Source organism: Protobothrops mucrosquamatus, unplaced genomic scaffold (genome assembly GCF_001527695.2).
Source record: "Protobothrops mucrosquamatus isolate PMUCROS unplaced genomic scaffold, P.Mucros_1.0 scaffold9069, whole genome shotgun sequence".
In the NCBI taxonomy this organism is placed as follows: domain Eukaryota; kingdom Metazoa; phylum Chordata; class Lepidosauria; order Squamata; family Viperidae; genus Protobothrops; species Protobothrops mucrosquamatus.
The window spans coordinates 1-2,303 of NW_015394861.1; the positions used below are offsets into that span (position 1 = coordinate 1).

General features: G+C 38.4%; 1 protein-coding gene across 1 annotated transcript in view; it reads right to left on the reverse strand.

Annotated features, from left to right (window-relative positions):
• Positions 1-913: 913 nt before the first annotated feature.
• Positions 914-2,303, reverse strand: part of LOC107300910 (lysosomal-trafficking regulator) — a 6,025-nt gene continuing 4,635 nt past the window's right edge. Inside the window, exon 5 of the mRNA XM_015830193.1 lies at positions 914-1,365. Within this exon, the coding sequence (XP_015685679.1) occupies positions 1,052-1,365 (314 nt within the window). The 3' untranslated portion in view covers positions 914-1,051. The remainder of the gene's footprint in view (positions 1,366-2,303) is intronic.

The window sequence follows — 2,303 nt, forward strand, 5'->3', positions numbered from 1 at the left end:
AGTAGTGTTAAAAAATGCCTTCTCTTCCTATTTTCCCCACAACAAGCACCCTTTGAAGTGGGTTGGGCTGAGAGAGAATAACTGGCCTAAAAGCATTCAGTTGATTTCTCTGCCTAAGGGAGGAATAAAACTCACAGTCTCCCTATTTCTAAAACCTTAAACATTACATCGAATTGGCACACGTAAAACTTTTTCAATACAAAAATTAAACAGCTAAGCAAGTATACTATACAGTTGAGACAAAACAACAGCACCAAAGCTCCAAGCTAACAAAAGTTCTTCTTACTTCCTCTTGGTTCAATTATCATCAAAATAAAAAGATCCAGAAAGCAGAAGGAAAAAATGGTAAGTTCCACACATAAAGCACTAACACATCTCCCAGCTTCTGAACCTCTGCAAATTTACCTTTGATCCTTTTACAATTTAGCCACTAACATATTTTAATTTTTATCGTCATAGAAGCCATCTACACTTTAACGTGAACATCTTGGTCTGATTTTAGAACTGATTCAAACATGGATGCCTTAGGGTAGTGTTTCTCAACTTTGGCAACTTTTAAGATGTGTGGATTTTTGGGACTTGAAGTCCACACATCCTAAAACTGCCAAGATTAAAAAACACTGCCTTAGAGGATGACATTTATTAGGCACTGGACCAAGATTGTTTCTGTTGATTATACCTGACTTCTTCACAAACTTCAATTCTACCATCTTTAGTATCCTGTTGGATTCTGAAACAGGAACTGATACAATAATTCCAATTTTAACTAACATGTCTTAAAAAAGGGATGCTGAAAGATTGCTATTCGTTACCGAGGGCCAAGAAACAGCTCAAGAGATCATTCAGAAACTTCAGCAACATATGGCTGATACCCAGTTTTCTTTTTCAATTTCTTTTTTTTTAATGCAAAGTAAGCAGCGATAATTTTGAACTAATCACTGACTATAGTAATGGGTTGATTGCAGCCTAATAAAGTATCTTAACACATAGAAGACAGGTAACGCTGTTCTGTAGTAGGAATGTCCACCTAAGAATGGGAATATGTTACATTTTAGATGAGCCTGGATCTCTCGTACATGCTGGGTCTGATACTGTCATTGAATGAAAGAAAGGCAAATGTATTATTTTTTAAAAAAAGAATACTTACGGCAGGATGAAAGACATTAATAGCTTGAACAGAGGCCTTGCCTTTTTGTTTATACCCAAATACCAAATCAAACCAGTGGCAGATGGTTTGGGAAACATGGTCAGACTCTAAAGCTTGACGGTGGATCAGGATAAATAATCTTGGATCATTTCGAGCCCAGGGTGGGAGGTTCACATGGTTTACTCTTTCACCATTCTGACGTATCCCAAAATCAAAACCTAAAAATAGAAATAACTTATATTAGTTGGCTTAAATTTAAATAACTAATGTAAAAATTAATTTTCATGTTCACACCATATTTCTTAAAAAACCAATTCAGAGCAGTAGTCACAAGATTCTGTTCTCCAAAATTTTACATTTAACAATTGATTAAATCAACTGCATAGTTTTCATATAGCTTTAAATCTGAATGTGAATTTTGGACTTGTGCATTGCTCCTGTTTCTCTCCTCCAGGAAAGCTTCTTTTTCACCAATCTGCATGTCAACTCTACAAATGAGCATGGCTGCAGCCATTTTTCCTACTCATTTTCGGTTGCCACATAGCACGGAGGGAGAGGGGTTACCCAGGTGCTTCGCTAGTCAAAATAATCTTTTCTCCCATGGGAACCAAGGTCATCGGCTGCTTCCAAGAGGCTGGGCTTTGCGTAAAAAGCCCGCTGAGATGTATTGCTTGCATGATTTTAGGAGTGGGATTTTTTAACTTTGTATTGGGGAATTGCTATGTGTATCTCCAGACTTGATTTCACTTTTGACATGCGGATACTTTGTAACTAATAAACATGCAAGCCTCGGAGTTCGGCTTTATTCGTCTCTGTTTGTCAGAACCATGACACTGCACTTTATTATGAATGAACCAAACAGTCTGAATGTATTACAGACCCATTTATTTCTTTTAAACAAAGTTTTTCAATAACAATAAAAATGGTGCTATTGACCTATGAGTAGATAGTAAATTTAATGCGGCCGCGCGGGGGATCCTGGGGGCCTCTAGATACTCCCATGTAACACCTCTCCTGCGCGAGCTGCACTGGCTGCCTGTGGCCTTCCGGGTGCGCTTCAAGGTGTTAGTAACAACCTTTAAAGCGCTCCATGGCAATGGACCTAGTTATTTGCAAGACCGCCTCCTACCAAACACCTCCCTTCGACCAGTCCGCT